The sequence below is a fragment of the Geotrypetes seraphini genome, chromosome 10, assembly GCF_902459505.1.
Source record: "Geotrypetes seraphini chromosome 10, aGeoSer1.1, whole genome shotgun sequence".
Classification (NCBI taxonomy): Eukaryota; Metazoa; Chordata; class Amphibia; order Gymnophiona; family Dermophiidae; genus Geotrypetes; species Geotrypetes seraphini.
This window is the reverse complement of record NC_047093.1, coordinates 24,958,629-24,972,065: the sequence shown is the minus strand read 5'-3', so window position 1 is coordinate 24,972,065 and position 13,437 is coordinate 24,958,629. Positions and strand designations below refer to the sequence as shown.

The following is a 13,437-nucleotide window of genomic DNA, read 5'->3' as shown; positions in this document are numbered from 1 at the left end:
TAAATATATATCAATTTGAAACTTAAAAAGATAATTGAAAAGCGTGCACTTAGGGCCAGATTCTATAAACGGTGCCATTACTGGTGGCCGCCTACAAAACGGCAGCCGAGAACTGTTATAAGGACAGTCACCGAGAATTGTCGTAAGCTTTGGCAGGATATCAAATTTTCACAAACAATAAACATAACCATGTGTCAATCACACAATGGCGTCATTTGTAGAATCGTGTCTACGTGAAAGGTAAGCGCTGGAAATATAGGCCAGGGTTTTAAAGGCCTACATTTCCGGCGCCTACAACTCACAAGAATCGCATCTAAAGAGGCGCCTAAGGCCGCTTCCAGCGTTAACCACACCTACAGTGGCTGTAGGTACCTTTAGGTGCCACTTTAGTTGGGACAAGAGTGCCTCCATTTTTCTTTAAACGTTTTAATTGGTTTTTGATTGGTACTGCGCCAATCGACCCGATTAAAAAGATTAAGTGCAGCGGTAGGGTGCCTACCACCGCCTAATGGCGCCATTTATAGAATTTGCTTCTTTGCACCAACACGGCACATTTCATTGTGTGTGTACAGACAGGAAAGATAGATGGGTGGAGCTTCCCCAATCGGTGGCATCACTCGGATGAAACACTCCTAACAACTGTTTTTGGAGATTTGTTTATGAGTGTACGTGCTAAAATCAAGACTCCATTTTTTGGTGATTTCCATGGCAACATTATTTATCTTTTGAAGTGAAATGGCAAGAAATGGCTTTTCGCTCAACCTCCTCTGAGCTGCCAACTTTCCCTGTTTGTGGTGGCACTTGCTGCTGCATAACTAAGATGTGTGCAATGCCAGTGCTACTACTACTACTACTACTATTATTAATTATTTCTATAGCGCTACCAGACGTACACAGCGCTGCACAGTCACAAAGAGTAAGAAAACAGTGCTAACTCTTTGATTTCATGAGGGTTGTTAACGACACACTCACAAATTAACAGTTTTTTGGTATTGAACCTTTACAGCAGTGGCAGGAGAGAAAGTTGGCAACCTGAGGGTCGACTAAGTTGGGAGAAGAGAAAGCCAGAGTGCCATATGTTGGGGGGTGGTGGAGAAAGCAGCTGTTGTGATCATCGATTGGTTCAGTGGGTTAGAAAAGGGAAGAGGCTGACAGTGGGATAGAGGGTTGGTAGTATGAAGGAGGCTAGGAATTGGGTGGTGAGAAACTGAATGGAAGCAGCAGTGGCAGCTCATTAGTGACGATTAATACAGTAGAATCTCAGTTATCCAGCAACCCATGGTGTTTGGTGGATGCCGGATAACTGTAGTTTCTGGTTATTTGAGAGTTAATGTAAAAATAATTGTGTCTCTCTTCCCGCCTCACTCTATCATTCCCCCATCCCCACTTGTAGGTTCAGCATCATCTTCCCTTCATTCTTGGCCATTTTACTTCCCCCTTCTCTCCCCCCTCCCTTATCCAAAGCAACAGAAACGGTGCTGATAACCACCTCCCTCCCTCTGTTTCCGAAGCAGCAGAGCTGGTCCTGACAATCCCCCTTCCTCCTCCCCCAATGATGTAGCGGCAGTCAGTGAGCAGAGGAAGCACTGGTAAACAGACAGCTTCTGGCCAGCCCCGACAGGGCCTTTCATTTGCCACATTGGAAGTGACGCAGTAGAGGAAAGGCCCTGTCGGGGCTGGCCAGAAGCTACCTGTTCACCAGCACTTCCTCTGCTCACTAGCTGCCACTACGTTGTTGGGTGAGTGAGGGAGGTTGTCAGGAACAGCTGTGCTGCTTTGGGAACAGAGGAAGGGAGGAAGGAGGTTGTCAGGACCGGCTCTACTGCTTTGGGAATGGAGGATGGGGGTTGTCAGGACCAGCTCTACTGCTTTGGGAATGGAGGATGGGGGTTGTCAGGACCAGCTCTACTGCTTTGGGAATGGAGGATGGGGGTTGTCAGGACCAGCTCTACTGCTTTGGGAATGGAGGATGGGGGTTGTCAGGACCAGCTCTACTGCTTTGGGAATGGAGGATGGGGGTTGTCAGGACCAGCTCTGTTGCTTTGGGAATGGAAGGAGTTGAGATTAGTGGCTGCCGTGATAGTCTGGGAGCTGGAGGGAGGGAGAGTGGTGGCTGCCGTGATGCTTCGGGAGCTAGAGGGTGGGAGGAAGAAGAGGTTTTGGGTCAGCAGCACCACTTTGGACATTGTGGAGTCCTTTTACTAAGGCTCATGCGCTAAATGCTAACATGTCCATTATAGTCTATGTGCAACCAGCCACTGTTGTTGAATCGATCAAGTCATGTACTAGTTTGTCTTAATAACTCTAACATCAAGGACTATCTAATACTGCATTAAACCACCCTTAAGGGTGGTACAATGCAATTGCAGCTCCCTCAAATTGTTTCCCTCGACCCTGAAGAAAGGTTTCTTTTTTGAAACATGCATGTCGGGAGAGGTGAGGACAGAACAGACTCACTATAAGCTAAGTGACTGTCTGATGAAATAGAAAGGTTTTACATATACAAAAAAATGTCATTGAAAAAAACAGAAGATAAATATAAAGAATTAATAAAGGTTGGACCGATGAAGCACAAAGCAACCGGTGTCATATACCCGATTGTAGCCTGAAGGTCCATACATATGATAAACACACCCTTAAGGGTGGTTTAATGCAGTATTAGATAGTCCTTGATGTTAGAGTTATTAAGACAAACTAGTACATGACATTATAGTCTATGGACACATTAGCGTTTAGCAAGTGCTAAATCAGCTAGCACGCCTTAGTAAAAGGACCCCTGTGTTAAGAGCACAGGAGACAATTTTTTATTTTTTTTGCCAGTTGGTTGAGTACTGGTTAGCTGAGATTCTACTCTAGAAGAAATAAAAAGAAAGGGTGAGAGACAGAATGAAGGAAAGACAGAGGAGACAAAACTGGAGAAAGGGAAGAAAAAGCTGACGACTGGCAGACCCAAGGCACAAAGAATAAAAAACAAAAAAAAGTTTTCAAGTTTATTCAAATCTTACTATCCCACACCAAGGGTAAAAAACCTTCTGAGCAGCTTACAATCTGAAATTATATTAACAAGAATGCACTGAGTTAGGGAAAGTGGACAAAGAGAGGGTTGTAACAGGGTAGGGTACAGAATATGCAATTGCCAGGGATAGAAACATGATGACAGATAAAGGCCAAATTGCCTATATCTAGTCTGTCCATCTACAGTAACCATTACATAGATACATAGAAACATAGAAATCGACGGCAGATAAGGGCCAAGGCCCATCCAGTCTGCCTACCCTAATGACCCTCCCCTGCCTTTACTTTGCGAATAGAACCCACGTGTCGATCCCATTTGGCCTTAAAATCAGGCACGCTGTTGGCCTCAATCACCTGAAGTGGAAGACCATTCCAGCGATCCACCACCCTTTCGGTGAAAAAGAATTTCCTGGTGTCACTGTGCAGTTTCCCGCCTCTGATTTTCCACGGGTGTCCTCTTGTTGCCGTGGGACCCCTGAAAAAGAAGATATCTTCTTCTACCTCAATGCGGCCCGTGAGATACTTGAACGTCTCGATCATGTCTCCCCTCTCCCTGCGCTCCTCGAGCGAGTATAGCTGTAATTTATCTAACCGTTCTTCGTACGGGAGATCCTTCAGTCCCGAGACCATCCGGGTGGCAATTCTCTGGACCAATTCCAGCCTCAGCACATCCTTACGGTAATGTGGCCTCCAGAATTGCACACAGTATTCCAGGTGCGGTCTCACCATGGATCTATACAAAGGCATAATGACTTCAGGCTTACGGCAGACGAAACCCCTGCGTATGCAACCTATGATTTGTCTTGCCTTGGAAGAAGCTTGCTCCACTTGATTGGCAGCCTTCATGTTCTCACTGACGATCACCCCTAAGTCTCGTTCTGCAACTGTTCTTGTTAGGATCTCGCCATTAAGGGTATAAGTCCTGCATGGATTCTGGGTACCCAGGTGCATAACTTTGCATTTTTTGGCATTGAAACTGAGCTGCCATGTCTTAGACCAGCTCTCTAGTAAGAGTAGATCATGCATCATATTGTCGGGCATTGAATTTTTATCTATTGTGCTTTTGCCCACTACATTGCTTAGTTTGGCGTCATCGGCAAATAATGTTATCTTACCTCGGAGCCCTTCTGCCAAGTCCCTTATAAAGATATTGAACAGTATCGGGCCCAAGACAGAGCTCTGGGGTACTCCACTGATCACCTCCGTCATTTCAGAGGGGGTTCCATTCACCATTACCCTTTGAACCCTACCTCCAAGCCAGTTCCCAACCCACTTCGTCAATGTGTCGCCCAATCCTATGGAACTCATCTTGCTTAGTAACCTGCGATGAGGCACGCTATCGAATGCTTTGCTAAAGTCCAGGTATACGATGTCCAGGGACTCTCCAACATCTAGCTTCCCCATCACCCAGTCAAAGAAGCTGATCAGGTTGGATTGGCAGGATCTCCCCTTAGTAAATCCATGTTGACGGGGATCCCGTAGGTTCTCTTCATTCAGGATCGTATCTAATTGGTGTTTGATAAGAGTTTCCATTAGTTTGCTCACTATTGATGTGAGACTCACTGGTCTGTAGTTTGCCGCTTCTGTCTTGGAGCCTTTCTTGTGGAGTGGAATGACGTTAGCCTTCCTCCAGTCCAACGGGACGCTACCTGAACTAAGGGAGAGGTTGAAAAGCGCCGACAGCGGCTCCGCCAAGACATCATTCAACTCCCTGAGTACCCTGGGGTGCAGGTTGTCCGGTCCCATTGCCTTGTAAACCTTGAGCTTGGACAGCTCAACGTGGACACTGTTGGGCGTAAATTTGAAATCGCTAAATGGGTCAACTGAGTCAGCCCTTGTCTGTAACTGAGGGCCATGCCCCGGAGCTTCTCGGGTGAAGACAGAGCAGAAGTATTCATTTAACAGTTGGGCTTTTTCTGAGTCCTTTTCCACATAGTCTCCATCTGGTTTCCTTAGACGTACTATTCCCCCTGAGTTTTTACTTCTGTTGCTGATATACCTGAAGAATGATTTATCTCCCTTCTGGATGTTCTTTGCTAGAGATTCCTCCATGTTGAATTCGACTCATGCACATTTACGTTATGTAGGTATTTAAATGTTTCTCTCATATCTCCCCTCTCCCGCCTTTCCTCCAAAGCATACAGACTGAGATCTTTAAGTCTGTCCCCATATGCCTTATGATGAAGACCATATACCATTTTAGTAGCCTTCCTCTGGACTGACTTCATCCTTTTTATACCGGTTTGAAGGTGTGGCCTCCAGAATTGTACACAATATTCTAAATGAGGTCTCACCAAAGTCTTATACAGGGGCATCAATACCTCTTTTTACCTACTAGCCATATCTCTCCCTATGCACCCTAGCATCCTTCTAGCTTTTGCTGTCATCTTTTCAACCTGTATGGCCACCTTAAGATCATCACATACAATCCCACCCAAATCCCGCTCTTCTGTTGTGCACATAAGCTTTTCACTCCCTAATCTGTACCGTTCACTCGTCATGTATCCCTGTGACTTTCCTTCTAGATAAACAACTTATTGAAAGAAGAGAATACATAGACCTTGCACTTTATTCTGGCAAGTAGATTGAGGGATATTTTTTGAATCCCTGGCCTTGACTTTAACAAGCACCTGTTTCTAGACTCATAGTGTTGCCTGCAAGTGATATGGCAATGGGTGACAGATGGAATTAAAAAATACACTTCCAGTGCTAAATAAAAAAAGGTACCAGCAAGGACAAATACACACCATAAAATAATAAATAAACTATAAAACATGATGACACCAAAGATACACATATATGTTGACAGACTTATCTGTATACTTTGATTACATCAAAAATAAAAGAAAGGGGTTGTGTACCATTACCTGAAGCCTTGCCAGAATGCTTGCTTTCTTGGAGTTTGAGGAATAACTTCTTGAACAAGAAACACTGCAGAAACGCTTTGTTTTAGAGTAAAAAGCATCCCTGACACCAACCATTCCACACATCTCACAGGTGGCTAATTGGAAGAGAGAGCAAAGACAATGAGGATTAGATTATAGCATATATTCAAAGTGACTATAAAAACAACCCCAACTAAATGAGAAAAGCATAAAATAATGAAACAAACCAATGCCCTCTTTACTATATTCATTTATATATCTACTGCTTTCCTTTCAGTCAAGGCATTCAGGGAGGATGTGGTTAAGGCTAAAGAAAGTTTGGACAAGTTTCTGGGAGACAGGTAGATTAACAATTAGCTTGCTAGATATGGGGGGAATCACTACTTCTGGAAGTGAACAATAAGGAATAGATCATACAGTATGATCTGTCAGATACTTCCAAGTGATCTGAATCAACAACTATCAGAAACTCACTACGTCACATATTTAAAATGGAAAGGGTAATTGCCATGCAGCAAAGGAATTTTATGAAATTTCAGGATATATGGGAGCCAATAACAAAATACTGCAATGAATGAATATCATTTTTCCCCCTTAAAAAATGCAAGGTGGGGGAGGGGGGTGTATTTTGGTTTTCTTATGAATGCAAATTGAATATGTGGGAGGGAGGAATATGGAATCTGAATTAAATTTTGATAGGCTATTAAGTGATGTATTTAAGTATGAAATGATGTTATATGTTGTTACACTTATTGTAAGTTTTAAAAATCAATAAAGAATTTTAAAAAAAAAGAAACAGTAGACAGATCTTAATGGCATCTACTTTTTATAGAAATGAGATTCTATAACTTTCAATTCAAGTCTAATTAAGGCTGATTGTGAGGTGTTGAGTGCCAATATCAGCAATAAAAGTTGTGCCGATATTGGCGCCTAACTTTAAGCAGTCTTTATAGAATTGGGCTATATGTTTTCAATAATAAATATATGCTTCCTGCCAAAGGAATTTCTACATCTGACCAAGATCTTGACTCTAGGAAGGGTCGAAAATGCAGCTTACTCACCCATGCCAGATTTCCCATCTGGGTACGTGTAAACTTGTCCATTGTTCTTGATTATCGGGAGGCTGGATGGCAAAGGAGCAACTTCTTCTTCACTCTCATCAGAGCTAGAGGTGCTGCTGGTGTCCTCACTGCAACTATCATACCCGTCAAACATTCCGAATGAATCGTGTCTCTTCCTTTCTGATAGTGAAGAATACCCAGTCTTAGAAATAAATATATAATTTAGTTCAAGTTTATTAAAATTTTGATTAAACACAAATCAAGATTTCTAAGCATTTTACATGTTATATTAAAAGGATGGAGACATAATTTGACAGATTTCAACTGAACAAACATTTGACTAACAGAAACAAGTAGGAAAGGTGGGAGAACTACAAATTTAAAGAAAAGAATACAAAAAAAGGAGACCACAATAGGAAGGGGAGGCAGTTAGAATTATCAAAGAAATCTGACTATATTTAAGATCTGTTTAGGAGTCATATGCATCCTGGAAAAGGTAAGTCTTTAAATTTCCCCTAAATTTGGCTAAATTTTTCTCCTCCCTGATCTACAGAGGTAAGGAGTTCTACAACGTAGAAGCAGTCACTGCGAAGGAAGTAGCCCGACGTGAGCCAATAATTTTCAATGATAGTATATGGAGAAGGTACTGCAAGGAGGATCTTAAGACTTGTGTAGGTTCATGCAGGATAAGGAGTTTATGAATAAAGGCCGATTCTTTAGTGTCTAAAGATTTAAAGGAGAGAAGTGCTCTTATAAATAATACGGTGTGGGATTGGTAGTTTGGAGAAATGTAAATTATTTTAAACAGAAAGTAAAATTTTCTCCCCAGGATCTTAGCCAGGGTAGAGTAACTGCTTTCTACAAGCCCAGCCAGAAAAGGCTGATGTCAAGCTGCCGTAATTAAAAAAAAAAAAAAATCTGCTGGTTTCAGGACCTAATTCAAGTTGCTTCTGGATTTCTTTTTCTAAAGTCACCAAAACTAATTATTTGAATGTTCTTAAATTATTTAAATAGCTATGGTGATCAGATACATATGTTGTGTGGCATGTTCTCTGTGTGCTATCCTATTTTTTATGGCACTCCGTTTTTGCCTTTTATTTGTTTGAAATTTTATTGATATAAACCACTGAGAACTATCCTCCCCTTTTACTAAACCAAGATAGTGGTTATTAGCACAGGGAGCTGTGCTGAATGCTCTGTGCTGCTCCCGACGCTCATAGGAACTCTGTGAGCGTCAGGAGCAGCGCGGCTCCCTGCGTTAAAAACCACTAAAAGGGGGGTTATGTTAAGATTTGGTGATATATCATATTTTAATAAACATAAACAAGGTGCCTTAAAAAAACATCAGATTCATTGCATTTTCTGCTGAAATGGTCTTGTGGATTATATTCCCTCCATCAATTTTTTTAAAACAAAGGTTGGACTTATGCTAGCAGAACATTTATCAATAAATGGGGAGGGTAATTTTAGGTACCTTTTTGCATGTAAAGAGCCTTAGCCAAGGTGCAAGCTGGCATGTACTAGTGCAGTAGGCATATTCAAGGGAGGAATTTGGTTGGAGTGTGAATTACGATTTATGCATGTATTTTTTTTCAAATATATGCATTATATGTGCTAACATTAATTCTGCTCCCAACCAGAAGTATGAGGGCTGTTCAAAAAGTATCAGACCGTTATATATAAAAAATACTCGTATTCAGATACAACAATCTTATATTAATCTCCTTCAAAGTAATCCCCTTGGGCTGCCAACAACTTCTTCCAACAGTTCTGCCACTGTCGGAAGCAGTGCTGGAACACCTCTTTTGAGATTGCTCGCAACTGGTCCGTCGCATTCTGTATGATATCTTCTCTTGACTGAAATCCGGTCCCTTTCAGGGTCGTACCCATAAACCCAGGACTCATCGCCAGTGATCACTGAGCTGAGGAAGTTGGGATCATTGTTCACAGTCTCCAGCATGTTCCGTGTGATCTCCAAACAGAGTTGCTTCTGCTCGATCGTTAGCAGCTTTGGCACGAATTTCACTGAAATTCTCCTGAAGCCCAAATCCTCAGTCAAAATGGAATGAACACATCTAACGCTGATGCTGGCCTTGTCTGCAAGTTCTCTGATCGTGATTCGACGATCCTGCATTATTAGGGTCCTCACTTGGTCAATATTGATCTCACTTCCGGATGTTGAGGGCCTACCAGAACATGTTTCACTCTCCACTGATGTGCGGCCATCTCTGAAGCAGTTATACTATTCCTTCAACTGTGTGGTGCCCATTGCTTCGTCCCCGAAGGCCTGGGAATCTTGCAGATCGTTTCCACTTGGGAAGCGCCAAGCTTTACACAAAAATTAATGCAGTAGCATTGTTCAACTTTTTCTGTCATTTTGTCAAAAATGAAAATCGGACGGCGTTCACTTACACTTCCTCATTCATCGGTGGTCTGCCGGAGACTGATAGCTTCTGTAGGCAGGAAAAAATTCAAGCATGCGCATTAGGGTCGCTTACATACGTGCACCAAACCACACCTCCCTAGCTTTATTTGTTTACGCAAGAAAAATTAAGGTCTGATACTTTTTGAACAGCCCTCATATATGTCTGTGCCCACAAACTAGGCACGGTTTCTGCAAGATTTGTATCTTTATAAAATAGGGTGAAGGTTGGTGCATGAAATATCCCTGCGCACACATATTTTATCAAACAAGCATGGAAATAGTGACACTGCCCACACTCTTCCCCTAAATGTGCCTAAACATAAACAAAGAAGGTAAAGAACATGTGGCATATCCAGTTTGCCCATCTACTATCTCTTCCTCTCCCTTAGAGATCTTACGTGCTTGTCCCACATTTTCTTGAATTCATATACAGTCTTATTTCCACCACATTCACCAGGAGGCTGTTCCATGCATTCACCACCCTTTCAGTAAAGAAGCATTTCTTCAGATTACGCCCGAGTCTAGCCCCTTTTAATTTCATATGTTGTCCCCTCCTCATTCCAGAGCTTCCTTTCAGTTTAAGAGGTTTGCCTCCTGTGCAGAGGTATTTAAATATTTCTATCGTATCTCTCCTGTCTCGACTTTCTTCCGAATATACATATAGAGATCTTTTAAATTTGTCCCCATACACTTTATGAAAAAAATCACTAACCATTTTGTCTCTTTTGCCATCACCTTTTCTACTTGTTAGGCCAGATTATCAGTTACGATCACATTTCTGAGTTCTGCTCTTCTATCGTGTACAGAATTCTTTTTAGCTGCCAAATTCTGGACCATTATTTAAGTTTAATTAGATCCCTCCTCATGCTATCCACACCATCAGGGGTATCTATCCCATTGCACATTTTGCAATCATCCGCATAAAAGCAAACTTACCAGAAACACATTCTGCAATTCACTTACAAAAATGTACCATATTTTTTGGACCATAAGACGCACCCACCTGTAGAGGAGGAAAAGCCAAGAAAAAAAAAATTTGGTTCAGAATTTCTTCTTCTTGGTTTTTTCTCTTCTACACATAAGGCTCCTTTTACTAAGCTGCGATAGCGTTTTTAGCATGCACAGAATTGCTGCACGTGCTAAACCCGCGCTACGCAGCTAGAACTAACACAAGCTGAATGCTGGCATTAGCGTCTAGTGCGCGCGGCAATTTAGTGCTTGCTAAGCCCGCTATCGCAGCTTAGTAAAAGGAGCCCATAGGTACGTCTGGTAGTCTGGTGCTGGGAAGCCCGCAGCCCAAAACAGCCCAATGAAGCAGCCTCCAGTCCGAAACCGGCAGCCCTCAGAAGCTGCCTGAAGAAGCCGCCTGCAGCACGAAGATACCCGAAGAAGCTGCCTATAGCCTGAAGATGCCCGAAGAAGCTGCTTGCAGCCCGAACCTGCCCACAGACCGAAGAAGCAGCCTGCAGCCGCCCCTCCGGTTCCTTTTTAAAGTAGTGGTGGTCCAGCATGGTCTCCTGCTGGATGGCTGCCTTTCTCTGCAGAGCAACGCACAATGCAGGAGTGCGACCTTTGCGCTTCCTGCCTGCAGTTACTGACTGCAGCCATCACAGAGTGGTGCGGGACCAGGCAGAAAGCGCAAAGGTCGCACTCCTGCATTGTGCGTCGCTCTGCAAAGAGGCAGCCATCCAGCAGGAGACCGTGCTAGACCACTGCCACTTAAATAAAGGTACCCCCGAGGGGGGGGGGGGCGGTGTATTCGGTCCATAAGATGAACCCCTTTTTGGGGGTGGAAAAAATGCATCTTATGGTCTGAAAAATACAGCACTTTTATGCATGAGATAATTTTATTAAGCACCTTTTATGTGCTCAAAACTGGGAGAATAGCCCTTGTGAATCAAGAAACAGCATCTCTAGATAACACAATATATGTTGTTGACTAAGAGATGTTTTAATAAATGCACAATTTAGATTACTGCTACCAGTAGCATATAAAACAAGTGAATTCCATATGAAGGGTTTCTTATATACAAATAGGGCAATTTTATAACAGGATGTTTAGGCTGGGATAGTACACAGATGCATATGTTACATTTCTTTTATTAAGGCAATGTACGTACTTTAGAGCACTTATAAAATAGCATCCCTAAAAGCTAATACAGAAAGTTAACCTGAATCAAAGAAAGCACACTTTTTTCCCCTTTAAGTTTATGTGTGTTTATGCACATTTGGAGGCGTATTTTCAAAGCACTTAGATGCACAAAGTTCCTATCAGCGTCAGGAGCAGCGCAAGGCATTCATCGTGGCTCCCGGCGCTAGAAATTGCTAGCGCAGTTTAATAAAAGGAGGCCTATGTGTTTTGAAAACAGGCTCCATTGATACTGTAATATACACCTACAATTCTAAAACACATTTTTATGCTTACACCAGCAGGCAATTTTATAAACATCTATTTGAATATGCAATACAATGTTTTACATTTATAAATACCTAACAAAATTTCCGACCAAGGAGTTATGTAATCATTGTTTTTGCAATGGGATCTTAGTTGCTCACTTTTAGAGAAATGGAGTTATAAAATTACTGTATATTAAAACAATTAAGCCTGCTTTTATTTAATTTTCTATTTTAGTATCCGATTTTGTTTGTAGTGGTGAATTTTTAAGACATTAGTATTTTTTTGTTACACTCATGAACTCTCTGTTATGCATTTCTATATAAATATGTTCACGTTCACATAATGTTCAGTAATAATAATAACTTTATTTTTGTATACCGCTATACCACAAACAGTTCAAAGCAGTTTACACTAAACATATACACTAAACATAAGTTCTTTACAACACTGTTACCAAACTTACGATATCCTTGCATAGCTAATATCATGAGTTCTTATAAGACACCAGAGAAACCTGTGTGCTTGCAATGTCAGATATATGAAGTAAATAAAACGCAAAATAAACAATCTTACCTAACGTTCAACAGAAAGGCAATTATAATTCAGCATGTTCAAGAAAACTGCAAAGATATAAACAAAAGCCATGGTAAGCATACTGTATTGCCAGTGTACAGCATAGTTTAACACACTTTTTTACCCCTTCCCTAAATGCGTATGCAATGTACTTCCTGCAGCATCTCTGAACTGTACAAATTATCTCGTTAACTGCATGAAGTGACAACAATCTCTACCTCACAGAATCCCAAGATTTCATAATGTATCTTTACTGTACTTTTGTACTGCAATAAACTGTATCTCCATAAATTGTACCGTAAGTCGCCTTGAACCTTTTATTTTTTAGTTCAATTAAGGCATAGGGCGACTCATAAATCCCAGATTAGATATTTCCTCCTCCTGACTGGCTTTTCAGGTTTCAGGAGTAGATGCCACACCCCCCACTTAAAAAAGTATCTCACTTCGTGAAGTAGAAAAAATTTAAATCTAAAGCACCCCACACAATCAGCCACCACTCATCCCTTGTTAAGGGCTCCTCTCCCCACCACGCTTCCCGTGGATAAGGCTCAGCAGCGCCTCGAAAATATCCCAATCCTGCAGAGGGTGTTGTGCTAGATATCTGCAACCCCCACCATATATATCTATATTTTTGCTGCGGGTTCTGGATCTGTTGTAACTCCAGCAGCATGCAACAGCGCAGGACAGAAGGGACAGCCGTGGTCAGCAGGGCCCGTGGCCGAAGCTTGCACGTTTTTGAGGCTGAATTCAAGCCGAGGCGGCGATCAGGTCAGACTAGACAAATGCAAACTTCTCGCCCAAAGCAAGAGATCTACGTCCCAGCAAAAAAGTTGTAATCAGAGAACGGAGCGGGGGGGGGGGGGGGAGAGAGGAAGAAGGGGGTTGTGTGCAAAGCAGGCCTCGACGCTGCAAGCCCAGCAAAAGACAACAAAGGAAGCAATGCAGCACCACTCACCAAACCAACGGGGTCCCCACTCACCAAATCCTTCGCCTTTTCCATCAGCCCCTCAAGCAGGGGCCGGTCCTCTCCCCCCCCACCCACCCCACGCCGCCGCCCACCGTCTTCCCTCTCCTCCTCAC

General features: G+C 42.5%; 1 protein-coding gene across 8 annotated transcripts in view; it reads right to left on the bottom strand.

Annotated features, from left to right (window-relative positions):
* MBTD1 (mbt domain containing 1) overlaps window positions 1-13,425 on the bottom strand; it is a 131,951-nt gene extending 118,526 nt beyond the window's left edge. For 3 of the 8 annotated variants that reach the window (XM_033960510.1, XM_033960516.1, XM_033960517.1), the window contains exons 1-4: window positions 13,313-13,409; window positions 12,358-12,404; window positions 6,962-7,163; window positions 5,883-6,016 (exon numbers count right to left, since the gene is read on the bottom strand). In XM_033960510.1, coding sequence (XP_033816401.1) covers window positions 5,883-6,016; window positions 6,962-7,115 — 288 coding nt within the window. In that variant the 5' untranslated portion in view covers window positions 7,116-7,163; window positions 12,358-12,404; window positions 13,313-13,409. Of the gene's footprint in view, window positions 1-5,882; window positions 6,017-6,961; window positions 7,164-9,373; window positions 9,392-10,322; window positions 10,390-12,357; window positions 12,405-13,312 lie in introns of those variants that run through there. The other 5 variants (XM_033960514.1, XM_033960511.1, XM_033960512.1 and 2 more) reach the window with 5 other exon arrangements.
* Between the last annotated feature and the right edge of the window lie 12 nt (window positions 13,426-13,437).